Genomic DNA, 15771 nt, shown 5'->3' with positions numbered 1-15771 from the left:
TCTGCACACTCCTGAGCACTACTACACTGCCTGGACGCCATCTTGGCACGCACACATCCATATGGCATGTGTGCAAATGACGTCGTTCATGCGCCGCATCCAAATGGTATGGCACACAATGGATATCATCATGGCACTCGAGTGCCCCAATGATGCCTGTTCTGCACTGCAAAAAGAAGCCCCTTTTTGGGGCTTCTTTTTCTGCTATGCACAGGCCATGCTGTGTGGTTGCCACATCCTCCAGGGCAGAACGGGGCAGCGTCCCCACATCACAGATTTGGAACAAATATTAAGGAAAGTTAAAGAAGAAAATGTAAAGGCAGAACATAAAGAAGAAAAAAATGATCATAGAGGAAGTACAGAAATTCAACCTAGACAATAAGAAAATCAAAATAGTTAAAGAGTTCCCATAATTTGGATTAGAATGGAAACTGCAGCCAAACATTCTGAAGTTTAGAAATGAGAAGGGCTGCTATGAAAGTACTAGACAATATTCCAAAATGTAAAGATATGCAACTGAACACTAAAGTTAGAACTGTACAAGCATTTTATGCCTCACCACCATGTACAGATTGGAGAGCTGGACAGTGAAGAAAGCAGATTAGAAAAAAAAATCAGATAATTTGAGATGTGGTGCTGGCAAAGAGTGCTTAGGATACCATGAACAGCCAACAAGACAAACAAACGGGTCCTTGAACAGATTAAGCCTGAAATCTCCCTGGAAGCAAAGATGATCAAACAGAAGCTGTTGTACTTTGGCCACATTATGAGAAGGCACGTTTCATTAAAAAAGGCAATAATTCTAGAAAAGGTAGAGGATAGCAGATAGGAAGATCACACACCAGATAGACAGACCCAGTGAGGGAGGTCACAGGCCTGAGTTTGCAGAGCCAGACAGTAGGGGGTCTTGGAGATGTCACATTTATGGGCTCGCCATGAGTAGGTGTCAACTTGATGGCACTTAACAATAACAATACTTTGGGGTCTTAGGGCTCTAAGAAATAGCTTTGGGTCCATAGCTTTCCCATTACTGCACTAGATTCTTCAAGAAGAATTGCTGGCACCCAGCCATTATGTTCTCCATCTCTGCAGTTCAACAGTTGGAACACACTCCCTCAGAGTATGGTGGAGTCTCCTCCTTTGGAGGTTTTTAAACAGAGGCTGAATGGCCATCTGTCAGGGGTGCTTTGATTGTGAATTCCTGTAAGGCAGGGGACTGGGCTGGATCTCTTCCAACTCTATGATTCTATGATTGTTCTGCCTATGGATTTGAAATGCAGAAACAACAAGTTGATGAATTAGGGTCTTATATTTTTCCAAGCATAGAATGATGATGGTGATGATGATGATGATATAAACATTAAACAAACAAAATATCCCCCAATGAACTCCAAGCATTTTGTATCATTAAAGTAAAAGATCAAATCTGCACAGCATCCCTCCAAAATTTGAAGTAAGTAAAAGCACTATTCATCAGAAGGGAAAACCCAACAACTTTGGCAATTGTTATTCTATTTTGGAAAATGACTATCTTTATAGCATTCTGAGAAAGAAGAAAGTGTACTATTTACACTTGATATTGTTATTTGTATCATGCTCCTTCCATGCTCTGAAGAAGTGAAAAGAAATGAATAAGATTTCCTTGTTTTTGTGGCATTTTGCTTGTAGCAGCTGACAGTTTCCATGATGGTGAAGTGGTGAATCTATTCTGGATTTTAATCTAAATTTGAGAAGAGCACCAAGGGTGCTAAAACATATCCATAAAATAAGTTCAGTAAGTAGAAAAACACCTTTAAAATTTAGATTAAAAACCAGAGTGAATCTATTATCCTACTGACTTGGAAGCCACCACTCACCATCTTATCTGAAAGATAGCTACTCCTATGCTTTATGACCAACCACTGATTTTCAGTTTTCACTGGTAACTCTTGACTACTTACTGTTCAGAAGAATATCCAATAGGTTCTACGAAGTCCACCATTATGCCATTTGTCCTTTTGAGAGGAAGTTGTTTCCCCACTCACCTCAGTATTTATTAAACTACTTTGGGATGAAGATCTGAAGCTAGACTAAAGGATTTATTAGAACTATATATATATATATATATATATATATATATATATATATATATACACACATATATATATATATATATATACACACAACCTTACTCAAATTTACTTTGAAGAAGGTCTGCGACTGAATTGACTGGTGCTTAATCCCATGTACCCATCCCTTCAGCCCCAGTTGGTATACCTGCTTCACTTTGTGTTGTAGCTGAAACAGTGGTAAATGTAAATGGTGTTGTTGGCGTAGATCCTGCACATTTGTAAAGCTCTCTGTTGATGGTTCCATTGACATCACAGGTTGCAATCATGCACCAGCCCAAGCCATCTGTGGTATTGTAGATGACATCCTTGTAGTCATAGGTCTTTCCTTCATAATAGCAGTAGCATGCTGAAATTTGGAATAAGAATGACTTGTGGTTAAGCAAAGTCATATGAAATAGTTCTTAAAATGTCTATCACAAATCTCTATACTGTACCTTTAGGGTTGTAGCTACACTCTATGCCTCTATTGGTGCACTGACTGAAAGAAACAACAGTAAAATGTAAGAATAAAATTTCATAACTTCATATATTGATGCTTATTTTCTATTTACTTGTACCTAAATGTTAATTTTGATTAAAAATAATATATGATACAAAAATAATATTAGCTGATAAATAATTTTTACAGAACATACTTCTCAACACTTCATAGGTGAGTGCTGATGCCTCTGTAACACTTGTGTTTCCAACTTTAGAACCTGAACATCCTCCCTTTAATGCTGCACATAGCTGAAGGCAATTTATTTGAACAGATTTATTTTTAAATGCCTCTCCAACATTTTTAGCTTGCAACATTTGCTATATGGATAGATAGTTATAGAGAGATAGAAAGCAAGGAAAAGTAGTATATATTACAGATTGAGTGTCCCTTATCCAGAATTCCAGTCTGAAATATCGTACTTCAAATATCAAAATGTTTTTCATGGGTGGCTAAAATAGTTAATATAGTTTCTGATGGTTTAATGTACACACACGTTGTTTAATGTGTAATTTATTGAAATCTTGTATAAAATTACATTCATGCTATATGTATAAGGTGTATACAAACATAAATGAATTTGGGTTTAGACTTAGGTCCCATCTCCAAGATATTACATTAAGTATGTATATGCAAACACAGACATTCCAAAATCCAAAAAATCCAAAACACTTCTGGTCCCAAGCATTTTTGGATAAAGGATACTCAACCTGTAATCACAGCTGAACTATTTTCTCATCTAGTTCTCATACAGTATTGCTGTTAATGCATTCCCTAGTCAACTAATGAAGATTTGGAATCTTCCTATCATGGTTCATCCAGCCTCTTCCTCTTCTTTCTCCTTTTGCTCTTTTTCATTGTTCTTCTTTTTATACTAGCTGGACTCAGTAGGTGCTAGACTTAGAATTCACTCTTGCTGTTGTTGTTCAATGTTGTGAGTGGGTGTTCTCCCTCTGCTGTAATACCAACTTTTTTCATTGCCTCAACTGGAATGAATCATCTGTACATGACAATTTGCAGGAACACAATATATAAGTTTCATTATTGCTTTTCTGATCTTCAGGGGAAAAGGAGGCCTGCATACCTTGTATGCTAAATAAGTATACTGTACATATGAATAGTTATTTTTAGTACCAAATATGTTTGGGCACAACAAAGGTTACCACACTGACTGCCCTGATAGAGAACTGTAAATAAGAATAATTTAACATTTTCCATGTTTTTAATCTCCAGGGTTTTTTTGCATAGTCCATACCAAATTTGAACTCTATATTCTGCCCACTTGAGTTTGCTCTTGCTGAACTCTATCACATTGTGGTAGGTACCTGATAGTTGGCATAAAGTGCCATTTTTTAATCAATAAGAATGAGTAAATATAATAAATGAATGGAAGCATTTGGCTGCCAAACTCTGGTAAAATTATTTGCTCCCAATATAGTCAAACTCTATATACATTACTTACCATGACTGACAAGTCTCCCTTGAGTGAAAAATTTTTCCTGGTGGGTGATAGTGACCCTGATCATCATAGCAGCCACAAACGTCAACACAACGCATTTCATCCTCACTGAAATAGGGCTTATCACGAGGACAGTATGGGTAGCAGCCTAAGAGAAAGGAAAAGTTAGTTGAGGGAGAGAAGTGGAATGCATACATGGCCAATAGCCATGGGGATTCTGGTTTGTTGTTGTTGTGTGCCTTCAAGTCATTTCCAATTTATGGTGACCCTGAGGCAAATCTATCATTGAGTTTTCTTGGCAAGTTTCTTCAGAGAGGGGTTGCCATTGCCATCCACTGAGGCATAGAGTGGGTTCTGGCAGCCTTATTGTGTATGGCTATCAGAAACAGGGACTTTTGTATGGTGGGTTGCCATTTCTGTATCTCTCTTTCCATATCTAGCAGCTACTTGTAGATAATGCATAAAAAGTACTGTTTGCTTTCTGGTACTTAATGGCATCAGAAACTCGTGGATTTTATACTTTTCTTGGAATCTGCTCTTTTTCTTCTCTTTTTCTGTTCCCAATGTACTTTAGATACAAAGACATAGCTGTGTTAGTCTGGAAGATCAGTATATAAAGGGATCTTGTAGCATCTTTGAAACTAACTGACAAATAGAAAGCATGAGTGGGGTTTGGGAGTCACATGCAGCCCATGAGTTCCATTTCCCCTGATGATGAGTTGTGTACCACTTTGATGGGTTGCATAATGAGTCAAATGATGAGTTGTATACTACTGTTTGCGTGTGTGTGTGAGAAACCTTCAACCTATTGCATCTGGTGTAGTCAGTGGGATAATTCAGTGGCCACCTTACCCTCCAAGCCTGGTAAATGATGAAGGCATCTCCCACTTGGGTTTCTACATGTCTTCATGCATGGGGCTCCACAAGGCTTGTAGTGCCAGTCACATTCACCATCAGCATTGTAATAGTCACAGAACAGTGCTAAAAGAAACAGGATAGAGAAATGATTAAAAACCAAATATTCTTGTATGGATACACATAAGCAAACAAACAAGCAAACAAAATATCTACATCCTAACCTATATCACAAGCTCCTAGAGCTGTGTATGCATAACATCAATGTAAAACAATGTGAAACAGTGAACAATTTAATGCTTTTGTCATTAAAATAACTGTGGATTCTATGACATGTGCCTGTACATAAATTCAACATGATTCAAATGGTAGAGAGTATTCAAATGGTAAAGTATGGAGCCCTCGTGGCACAGTTGTTAAATGCCGGTACTGCAGGCACAATGTTGTGGTTTTGATCCCAGGGCTCCAAGGTTGACTCAACCTTCCATCCTTTCGTAGGTCGGTAAAATCAATAACCTGCTTGTTGGGGGCAAATGGCTTACAGATTGTAAACCACTTAGACAGTGCTGAGTTCACTATTAAGCAGTATAGTAATGTAAATGCTATTGCTATTGCTATTTCCAATCACTGTGATGGAGTGATATCTACCATCCATTTGGAATCCTGTATTGGGCAATTGCTGATTCAAAATGAGCTCACAGCAATGTAATTGGCACAGTTTTCTTCAAGGTGTCATTCATTGTAAGGCAAGATATCAAAATAGTTTTATATCCAGTTGGTGGCAACAATTGGTGGTGATCTTTTTATTTTATTTTATTTTATTTATTTTTATTTTTTATATGAAACAATTACAAACAACCATACCAATAATAATAACAAACACAAGCCATATACCCCCCTCCCCTCCCTCCCAACCCCAAAACACTACCAAGTAACATAAAAACCTTTTTTCTATACTTTTATCTTCAGTCTTCTCATTCATTCTTCTATCTTACATACTAACAAACAAAAACATGACTTCCTTGGTTCAAACCCTAGCCGTTTCATTCTCGTTATCTTTAACTGCTTATCTTTTAACAAGAAAATTCTTTTAACAAGAAGATTCTTAATATACAAATCTGTACAAATATTTGAGTTAATTATTAAGCAGTATAGTAATGTAAATGCTATTGCTATTGCTATTTCCAATCACTGTGATGGAGTGATATCTACCATCCATTTGGAATCCTGTATTGGGCAATTACTGATTCAAAATGAGCTCACAGCAATGTAATTGGCACAGTTTTCTTCAAGGTGCCATTCATTGTAAGGCAAGATATCAAAAGAGTTTTATATCCAGTTGGTGCCAACAATTGGTGGTGATCTTGAAGCTACTTGTTCATTCTATTTTCACTGTCCATTGAGGTATGAGAGAAGTACTCACGACAGATGGATGGAGACCTCCAGGATATGCACACTCCAAATTCACTACATGCTTGAGCATAGGCAGCTACTGCTGTACAGAAGCATTCACAATCTCCTCCAGCGTCACAAGCACAGGAGTCAGTCACACAAGCTTCATAATATTTAGCTGGGTCGACCTATTAAAAAATTAAAGGAGCTGCTATATGTATTTCCTAAGCATATTTTACTAGTGACAATTTCTTCAATTGTGTCCCTGTACAGGGAGGAAGGTAGGATATAAATAAACATAATAATAATGATAATAATAATAATAAGTGTAAAAATAAGAGATAGATATACGAGGCATGAAACACTGGCTGTAAAGTTGACAAATTTAACTAATCTGATAATGGCAGGTGGGAAGGCAACTAACTGCTTTATATAAAGTGGTCTTTATTTACACATTATTAGAGTGGCAAGGTGGAAGATCTGTGTAAGTCTTTGGCTGGTCTGTTGGTCAATCACAACTAGAGTGAACCATCTATTGAATGATGAGTGAGCACATAGGAGATTATCGCACCCAGAAATCCTGCCAAGACAGACGTGGGATTCAAAAGTCAAACACAGGCATTATTGAACACAGCCACGGCTGGACGAGTGCTACCTATATGCAGCCTGGACCCTAGCCATGCTTAATCTGCAGCTTTTCAAAAACCGCAAGCTCCCATTTTTGAAAAGCTACTGGATGAGTGTGACTGGGGTCTGGGCTGCATAAGAGTTGCATTCACCCAGCCACGGCTCCTTGTGATAACACCCGCTACTAGGCAAGGATGAATGTCAGGTTGGATATCATCTTGAAAGTAACTTGGTTTATAATGACCATACTGGAATTAAAACTTGAAAAAGTTACTTTTAGGGAATGTATTTCCTAGAATACACAGATATGATTGCTGGAAGATTCTGAGAACTGTAGTCCAAAACAGCAATTTTTCCTGGCCCTGGCTGAAATCAACTAAGCATAAAAATCCAGTGATACCACCACAAGCTACTAGACCTGGAAATTCTCAGGAGCACTTGAATGAATTCTGATCTTCAGGAATATTCTGTCCAAGAAGTCTGATGTACCTGAGAGTGGCAGGCAGCAAAGACCTTGCTGTTGATGATGCTGCATTGTTTCTGGGACCATGACTTTCTGTATGGGTTCTTGGAGCAGGGATTCTTTGTGCATTTGGCATCTGGACATGTGGGTGATACCTTCCAACTGTTTCCAAACTCCAGCACATCACCTACTACAGACTGACTTCGAGTTGTAAAATCATTAATTCCATTGCCATCATAGTTCCCACATAAGCCACAGACTTGGCCCTGTATAGAGGAGGAAATAAAACTATTGTCATTACAATGAAGGCCCATGGATCTCCTAGACCCGCTATGATCCTAAACTCATTTACATAGTGACAATTTCCAACAGAACTATTTATTTATTTATTTATTTATTTATTTATTTATTTATCTATCATTTCATTTCATTTCATTTCATTTCATTTCATTTCATTTCATTTCTATGCTGTCTTTCTCCCAGTAAGCGACCCAAGCCAACTTACAAGATGAACATGGATTTATAGCCCAATTACTGGGCCTTAAAAATCAAGATGTAAAAGAAAGAGATCTGGAAGTAAACAATGTACAATACTGGGCAATAATATATGTGGACTGTAAAATAGGATGGACAAGTACCTGAAATCTGAGGGCTGCATACCCCAGCCATGTTCCCCAACAATTCTTAACTATTTATAATCTTTCTGAACATCTCTTTTAAAAACTTACCCCCCACCATCTAGCAAGTGTGTGAGCAATTTGCTATTATTATTATTATTATTATTATTATTATTATTATTATTTCTGCCCTATCAGTTTTAATTACAGATAAGGCCTTATTTAAACCAGGAAGAGACCTTCTTCAAACCTGGAGATCAACCAGACGCCTAAATCAGCTGGAGAGGGGAGCGAGCAAAAACATAGAAAAAACATTTTCCCATTTCCCCCAGCAGAAGGCCTGAAAAACAGCATTTGGGGCACACGATCCCTATAGGCCACACTTTCTCATCCCTGTTATAAAGGATGTCTCACCTTAAAATCAGCACTTAGTTTGATAAAAATGCTTGTTTCCCTGTCCCATAAGATAATCAGCCCATTGTAGGCTTCAATAACCAAGTAGATGCCCATGTAGCGAATCCTGTAGGGTGGATGACCTCCTTCTCCCCTTTGTATCAGTTCATGGTGTTCCTCACTGAGTATCAGCTCAAAGGTCTGGCAAGGAAAACAAATAATGGGAAAACAATTACAATATTAAAAACTGAAGTATGATGAGTTTTAAAACAACAACATGTAAACAAGAATCATTTCAAGTGTACCATTCCCCACTTTATTAGTTAATCTGTCTTGACAAAAAACTTGAAACATGTTTATCTATGGAAATATTAACATTAATATATATATTTTTAAACATTCATGTAAAAAAACAGCTTGGAACAGGAGTCTTTGAAGTAACAGCCTTAACATGCCTTTACTCTGTAATTGCTAGTTTGCACATCTCTCTAAGAATTTAGGCATAGCTTGTATTCATGCCCTCTCCTGTTTGTTGGTCTTATATGTGGATTGTAAAGTACCTGAAATCTGTGGCTGAACGGGCACTTTGGTCACCTTCATTCTCTTTCTTCCTACATCAGCTAGCCTGAATTTGTTTGCCTTGTATTTTGTAGTCTGCACTTTTCTCCCTTGAGTCTGAAGAGCATGTTCGAGATTCTCACCATGAGATAATGTGAAACTTTTAATATATGTAAGCAAACCTATTTCATATGTTTTTATAGAGAAGATGAAACCACCTTTATTTTCTCTGCTGAACTCAGTCCAAAACACATTGTAGAAATAATCCAGTTTGAGACTACTTCAACTGCCCTGGCTCAATGCTAGGGAATTCTGGGAACTGTAGTTATCTAAGACATTTAGCTTTCTCTGTCAGAAAGCTCTGGTGGCACAATAAACTACAATTCACAGGATTCCCTAGCACTGACCCAGGGCAGTTAAAGTGGCCTCAAGCTGGACTATTTCTGCAGTGTTTCGAACTCCAGATGCATAGATAGCAATCACAGAATCATAGGACTTTATCGCACTGGGGTAAAAACGTTCCCCAGTGTGTTCTAACGGGCACGAGCGAGGCCGTGCACGGAATGTGATGAGAACCGGATGGGGCCCAGAACGCGAGTTTACCACACGGGGGCCGCCGCCGCCGCCCCACGTTCCCATTGGGTTCCAATCGGGTTCCAGAGGGCGCCATTTCTGGGAACTGTTTCAAAGCATTCCCAGAAATGGCGCCCTCTGGAACCTGATTGGAACGTGATGGGAATGCGCGGCGGCAGCGGCGTTCCCTGTGCGGTGAACTCGTGTTCTGGGCCCCATCTGGTTCTCATCACGTTCCGTGCACGGCCCCGCTCGTGCCCGTTAGAATGCACTGGGGAACGTTTTTACCCCAGTGCGATAAACTTCATAGAGTTGGAGGGAAGAGACCACAAGGGCCATCCAGTCCAACCCCCTGCCATGCAGGAATTCTCAATCAAAGCATCCCCGACAGATGGCCATCCAGCCTCTGTTTAAAGATTTCCAAGAAAGGAACTCCTCCACTCTCTGAGGAAGTGTGCTCCACTGTCGAACAGCCCTTACTGTCAGGAAGTTCCTCCTAATGCTGAAGTGGAATCTCTTTTCCTGTAATGATGCAGGAAATCTCTTTTCTTGAATCTCTTTTCCACAATGATGTGGGACTGGTTGTTGTTCACCTTATTCTTTAGAATACTAATTACTCTGCTTTCAAATTGCGTTACTATCTCTCACATTGCACTCTTGTTTGAGAATCACAAGCACTCTGCCATGAGGTGGGTGAAACAAGCTGCATGGATTTTTGAATCCTTAACAAAGGTCACAACGTACACTTACTTAAGTTGCCTGTTCCAGAGTTGTTTGTTTGGTAGAGTGTTCTTTGGAGCTTAATGTGCAGAGGAAATAATATCCCCTTTCAGAAACGAATTGTTGATAGTGCTCTCTTAGTCTTAGCAAACCAGGAATGCTACTTACCCCCAAAAAGATTTTAATAGTCTTAGAGCAAGTAGTTCCAGTTGTGCCACAAGGAACATTTTCAGTGATGATTCGGAAAGTTCCTGGAGTGGAGCTGTTCTGTCCACAGTGATCCTAAGAAAAAACAGGTTTGGTTGGGGGAGAGGACATGAAGGAACAGTTGATTTTTTTTTTCTGTAGTGGATAAAGATAATTTCACTAATGATAATACCAAGTCAGTTTCATAGTACCTGGACTAAGGTATATTCACACTTCCCATTGAAAATGTAACGCTTGTCATCAAAAGTGATATAATGCCCATCTCCATAAACAGCACAGGTACCTAAGCACTTGTTTTTGGTGCATTTCCACATTCTGTTCTTACATACACTAAAAAAAGAGAGAGAAAAAAAATGGCATTTGAAAGTGTTTGCTCAACTATAAACTGCCATATATACATTTAACACAGCATGTTGTAGCCTTGTGAAACATGGTTAAATGAAATATATCTAGAACAGATATATAGATAACATATGCAGACAAGAAGAAAGAAATAATATGGGGTTGTGTGTGAGGAAAAAGAAGTGTAGGAAAAAGCCCAGGTTGTAGCATTCTTTTTCATAATTTTGGGACAGCTGGAAAACCAGAAATCCAAACCAATTAATTTTATTGTTTCTACCACAGACAATGTAATGTTTAGGCCATTCAGGCATATTAAAGCTTCTGAAACTTCTATTGTGGAATGGCCAAAATATCCTTTCATAACACTTCCCTGATTTGTTCTGAAATGACGGGGCACTGTTTTCTAAATCTAGGACACTATCATTTATTGTCATTTTAAACCAGAGGGATATTTGAATTTATCTTTATAAAGAAAATTGTTACAGAAGTTATTAGACAAAAATAACAGTGTACAATAGGGAGAAATTTATTTTACCATAACTTTCAAAGAACACCTCTGAATTTCCTGGTTTTCTGCTGTTCCTAAAGAGCAATATTGTTGTCCTTCTATTGTTATGTTATAATGTTAATTATGTGATACAGATTTTATTTGCATCATCTTGGAATACCTTTGAATTTCCTAGTTTTCTGCAATTCCTAAAGGGTAATACTGTTGTTCGTCTGTTGTATTTTCTATTGTTAATTATTTGATATGGTTTTTATTTGCATCATCTTGGAAATTTTTATTTGAAGAATGGGAAATATATTTATTAACACACACACACACACTATAGTCTATCTGCCTGAACACTCTAAAGGCATCAGATCCTGTCTGATCTTGGAAGCTAAGCAGAGTCAGCCCTTGTTAATTCTTGTATGTCAGATCAGCAATAAATACCAGGAACCAGCTACTGTAGGCTGTATCTCTCTCTCTCTCTCTCTTTCTCTCACGCACACACACAGAGTATCACATTTACATTATAGTGTTAAATGCTTATATGTGACTGAATATGGACAGATTTTTAGGTATTTATTGGAGCGGAAGAGTAAATCAACATGAAAAAAAGTAATGGGGATGGCCCCATTTTATCTTCTAACTGTTATCCAACTTGATAATCTTCTTTTGTAATGTAGGCCATCTATTTTTAAGAAAATGCTCACAAACATCTAGATCTTTCTGGGTGAATACTTACCAGGTGTTACAGTCAATTTTGATCTTTTCTCCTGCCTTATAAGCGACATCATTGTGGATGCATGGACACTCGTCCATAGGGATACAGTCACCTTTGCCATCTGACACTAGCCCACTAGGGCACATGCAGCCAGAGACACATTGTGTGCTGTACTGTAAGAGTCAAGAACAAAACACAGCTTCAGAAGAGAGATAATAATACCCCTAACCATATGGTTTTACTCCTTTCTAATCCAACCAAAATTGAGTTGGCTCAAATGATTGAGCCTGGAACTGTTAAATAATGAATGTCTACTTAATTCAGCAGTTCCAATGTATACCTAAGAGATTCGAGGTCCATTTCCAACTTCAAATTATAATATTACCGTTCCATTTTAATTGCCACGACTACATCCTATGGAATCTTGGGATTTGTAGTTTGGTGCAAAACTAGAGCTTTCTGGCAGAGAATACTAAGTACTGCACAAAACTACAGGTCCCAGGATTTTATAAGCCAGTACCAAGGCATTTAAAATTGAATAACAAGCGCTATATTTATGTAATGTTAGAGGGTTCCTGGGTAGGGGGATGGGTAATGTATATACAAAGATCTGAATGACCAATGGTTGATCTATTAATTGGGATGACCAATGGCAGGTTCATTAATGAAGGCAGATAGTCCCCTCACAGCCAGCATGAAGAGCCAGTGTGGCTCAGTGATTTGAGCACTGGACTATGACTCTGAAGACCAGGGTTTGAATCCGAACTCAGCCATGGAAACCCACTGGGTGACCTTGGGCAAGTCACACTATCTCAGCCCTAGAGATTGGCAATCCCTTGAACACACCTGCCAAGAAAACCCCACGATATGTTTGCCTTAGGCTCTCCATAAATCAGAAACAACTTGAAGGCACACAGCAACAATAAATAACACAACAACAGCAACAACAACGGTTCCCTGATACAGAATCCTGTAAGTTGTGGGAATGGGGCAGGGCTGTTAGAGAGTGGATGCAAAAAACTTATCTAATGGATTCACATGAAAGGCTTGCAGACTTACTGCACAACCATGTTAAAGTCTAGGTCCTGCATACTTACACAGTGCATATCAAGTGTCTGACAACTCTTCTGACATTCAGCTCCAGTGATGCCTGCAGTGGCATTTTTGCAGTCAAAGTATACCATGGGGGCAGCACATGCTGGAAGGGAGAGAGATAAAACATGCCATAAATAAGGGGTGAAATTGCAAGCATTGACTACAACGGGAAAAAGAAATGGGGTGAACTCGGGGTGCTGTGGTTTCTGGAACTATCTTTAATGGCCTGCAGTGTACTCTCCATCAATGTGCGATATGGTTTTCTATAATAAATACAGGTACAATATTTCCACTATAGAGTTTGGGATTTTTGGTCTTTTCATACCTGTCGACACAATAAAGTGCGTGGATCCAAAATAAATAAATAATTCTATAGCCTGGTTCTATTCATCTTTATTGAAAAGTAAATCTACATTGTTCAATGGAACTGAGTACAAGATTTCAGACTGATGTTTTTATTAATTTATTTATTGTAAAGAACTGACTTTTTTTCATAGTTTTTAACTGGACTCAGTAGGTTAGAATTAAAGAGCAAAATGGATTTAAAGTATATAAATACAACTGGGCTGTGTATTATGCGGGCTCATATAACACAGGTTCAAGCAAACACACTGGAAAAGATATGTTCTCTCTGCATATTTTCTAGATCTTCCAGCACGATTCTGTGGTATGCTTCCACTGGAAGATGACCACAGGGTCATGCTGGAGGACCCACAAAATGCCTAGAGAGAACACTTTGTTGTTCATTTTGGGTAAAAAAAAAGGGTTCTAGATTTTATGTGAAAATCATATAACGTGAAGGGTCCAGAAATGGACCCCTCATGTAATATGTAGGCTGCCTGTATACAGATACATATATATTTCTTACCTGGCTTTGAATCTCCTCCACCAATGCAATTCAGCTTTCCTTTGCTACAAGTACTGCATGGAATAAAAAGGGAGTATGTTTTTTAATTATCATTTAAATAATAATAATAATAATAATAATAATAATAATAATCTTGTGATTTGAAATCCTGGACCTAGAAGTTGAAAATTTATAATCTAACCATGAAAAAAAATCAGTACAAAAGAGTAGCTGATAGCATAGTATAGCTTGTAATGCAGCTATACCTATGATTTAGGGACATTTAGAATCTGAAAATGGGACCTTATCTGTTACTAATTCTAATCCCCCTTCCCCCCACAAAAATTCTGGTACTTATACATATATAGGCATTTTAGTTTACATTACTAGAATGTGGAAAAAGCAATCACTCGGCTACAATGCAACTACAGGCAAGTCTCAATTTACATTACCACTGTTTAAAACAGATGACATTTACAATTCTCCAGAAATAAATAAATAAATAAATAAATAAATAAATATATCTCGCACAATGCATCTCTCTCCCAGCATGGCTGTGCAGTTGAGTGTGGTGGACGGACAAAAAGGCCAAGAGGATGAGGAGTGTGTGTTTTGCCATAAGAAAAACTGACCAGGGCTTCATCCACACCGTAGAAGGCAGGCAAACTCAATCTAGGCTGCATCAGCACTGGAGAAATAATTCAAATTGACTCCACTTTAACTGCCGTGGCTCAATAGTATGGAATTCTGGGAATCATAGTTTGTTTTGGCACTAGAGGTCCCTCACAAAACCACAATTCCCAGAATTCTATAGCATTGAGCCATGGAAGTTAAAGTGGTGTCAAACTGGATTATTTCTGCAGTATGGATGCAGCCTAGATTGGGTTTACTTACCTAGATTGGAGGAGTGAGGAAGAGAAGAACGCAAGTGCAGTCTTGGTGTTCCCAAAAGGAAAGGGTTTCCTTTGCCTGCTTAGAAAGGGGTATGTGATAGGGAGGAAGAAATTTGAATCTAGGATTTTTGGTGTGGCTGGAGAGAAGGGTTTCCTCTGCCTGCTTAGGTAGGAAAGCCATGGTGGAGAGAGAGTAAGTGAGTAAGCGTACCAGTGCAGAAAGGTGTACTCTGCTAAGTGTGATGCAGTAAAAATGGCAAAGAACTTTGTGGCCTGCTTATCATCAAGGACTCATTGGGAAGGGAGGAATCACTGGCATTTTATCTAAGGACCCCCCCCTCCTTTTTTTTTTTTAATGCAGCAGAACAGAAGTGTAGAGATGTGCTGCATCTGTCTCTCCTGATGTGCCTTCTCAACACGGTAACTTTGGTGGAGAAGGCACAGCAGACCACAGTCACTCTCTGTCTGTGTGCTCCTCTAAAATAAAAACTACAGTCAGCCCTCCATATCCACTGATTTTTTATCCACAGATTCAAACACCCACAGTTTGAAAACATTCTCTCTCTCTCTTTATATATGTTCCAAAAGGCAAACCTTGTTTCTTGCCATTTTACACAATGGATACCATTTTACTATGCCATTATATTTAAAAGGACTTGAGTATCCACAGATTTCAGTATCTACATGGGGTCCTGGAACCAAATCTCAGCAGATACAAGGCCTGTATTGTCTAACAGCAAGCCAGTTTATGCTAGCCAAATAGTCTTGAGATCAGCAGCTTCTGTCCCTTCTTGTCCTTTTGAAGAGCATCTGCACAATTTCTCTAGGATGAGTTCTGATTTTTCACTAGTCTTGTGGCTTAGTGTACTAGAACACATCCCCCTACTTTCCAGTGATTCCTTATGGAATTGGCTTCCCCCATTATTCTCA

The 15771-nt window shown here is 38.6% G+C and overlaps 1 protein-coding gene across 1 annotated transcript in view; it reads right to left on the bottom strand.

The window, feature by feature from the left end:
* The window catches only part of LOC149314355 (mucin-5B-like), an 80569-nt gene that overhangs the window by 41479 nt on the left and 23319 nt on the right, over nt 1-15771 (bottom strand). Inside the window, exons 18-30 of the mRNA XM_089523095.1 lie at nt 13970-14022; nt 13104-13204; nt 12028-12179; nt 10645-10783; nt 10415-10528; nt 8417-8596; nt 7412-7651; nt 6327-6483; nt 4901-5029; nt 4052-4196; nt 2546-2589; nt 2285-2457; nt 1839-1851 (exon numbers count right to left, since the gene is read on the bottom strand). Of these exons, the coding sequence (XP_089379221.1) occupies nt 1839-1851; nt 2285-2457; nt 2546-2589; nt 4052-4196; nt 4901-5029; nt 6327-6483; nt 7412-7651; nt 8417-8596; nt 10415-10528; nt 10645-10783; nt 12028-12179; nt 13104-13204; nt 13970-14022 (1640 nt within the window). The remainder of the gene's footprint in view (nt 1-1838; nt 1852-2284; nt 2458-2545; nt 2590-4051; nt 4197-4900; nt 5030-6326; nt 6484-7411; nt 7652-8416; nt 8597-10414; nt 10529-10644; nt 10784-12027; nt 12180-13103; nt 13205-13969; nt 14023-15771) is intronic.

The sequence above is a fragment of the Sceloporus occidentalis genome, unplaced genomic scaffold (genome assembly GCF_023333645.1).
Source record: "Sceloporus occidentalis isolate IW3139 unplaced genomic scaffold, rSceOcc1.0.p SCAF_4, whole genome shotgun sequence".
In the NCBI taxonomy this organism is placed as follows: Eukaryota; Metazoa; Chordata; class Lepidosauria; order Squamata; family Phrynosomatidae; genus Sceloporus; species Sceloporus occidentalis.
Note: the sequence above shows the minus strand (reverse complement) of the source record. Positions and strands in the feature narration are given on the sequence as shown.